Below are 878 nucleotides of genomic sequence, written 5' to 3' on the forward strand. Positions count from 1 at the left end.
CCCCCCCAGATGACCTGCCCCGCCGCGCAGCTGCCTCCCCCTTCGCCCTCCGCAGGCTGCAGAGCAGGCGAAGAACTGGTGAAAATATCCGACTTGTACCCCGAGGACGTCAACGCCATGCAGATATCCTTTGCTGTGTTGCGGGCTGGGACGAACGGTTTGGTGGGTGGGTTCAGGGCTGCGGAGGGGCAGGGGGGCGACAGCAGAGCTGCAAACTAAACGACAGACCTGCGGGTGCCTGTTGGCACTTTGCTACCACTAAAGCAACTCGGCGGAGCTGGAGCAAATCCAGACATCGCCGGCCGCGGTACGCCAGGGTGCGAGCCCCACGTGGGCCCGCTCGGAGCAGGTCTCCCATGTCTCGCGGTGTCCCCCTGCCTGTTTTTTTCCTTTACCATCCCCGCACAGATTCCAGCTGGAGGAGACGGTGCTGGATAAGCTGAAGATCACCTTTGAGAACAGCACTGACTTCTTCGGGAGGATCGTGGTGTATCACCTCAGGGTGCTGGGGGAGAGGCTCTAGGGCAGCGGCGAGGGACAGCGTGGGGGGCCGCTCCCCCATCGCCTGCGTTCCCCCACAGGGGCTCCGCTGCGTGAGGGGAAACGGGACAGCAAACCCTGTCAGCGGGAACGTGCTGCCCCCAGTTGCACCCCAAGGGAACCCCCGCCCCACGGGATGGCAGTGACAGAGGGACACTAGTGCAGAGATCCACGTGCTGGACTTCCGAGCCTTTGGTGGGACACAGCCTGTGTAACCAGCCAAATAAATGGTGTCCCCGCTCCTTCCCGGCTGCTCCTTGGGCAAGTGGCACCCTGGGCCCGAGCCCTCCGGGGTTTGCCATGGCGGCGCGTGGCTTGAGCAGGAGGGAGGAGAAGCG

At 64.0% G+C, this 878-nt stretch overlaps 1 protein-coding gene across 1 annotated transcript in view; it reads left to right on the forward strand.

Annotated features, from left to right (window-relative positions):
• NR2C2AP (nuclear receptor 2C2-associated protein) overlaps positions 1–523 on the forward strand; it is a 1,376-nt gene extending 853 nt beyond the window's left edge. The window contains exons 4-5 of the mRNA XM_009580250.1: positions 56–123; positions 407–523. Coding sequence (XP_009578545.1) covers positions 56–123; positions 407–523 — 185 coding nt within the window. The remainder of the gene's footprint in view (positions 1–55; positions 124–406) is intronic.
• Positions 524–878: the final 355 nt, after the last annotated feature.

Source organism: Fulmarus glacialis, unplaced genomic scaffold (assembly GCF_000690835.1).
Source record: "Fulmarus glacialis isolate BGI_N327 unplaced genomic scaffold, ASM69083v1 scaffold23686, whole genome shotgun sequence".
In the NCBI taxonomy this organism is placed as follows: domain Eukaryota; kingdom Metazoa; phylum Chordata; class Aves; order Procellariiformes; family Procellariidae; genus Fulmarus; species Fulmarus glacialis.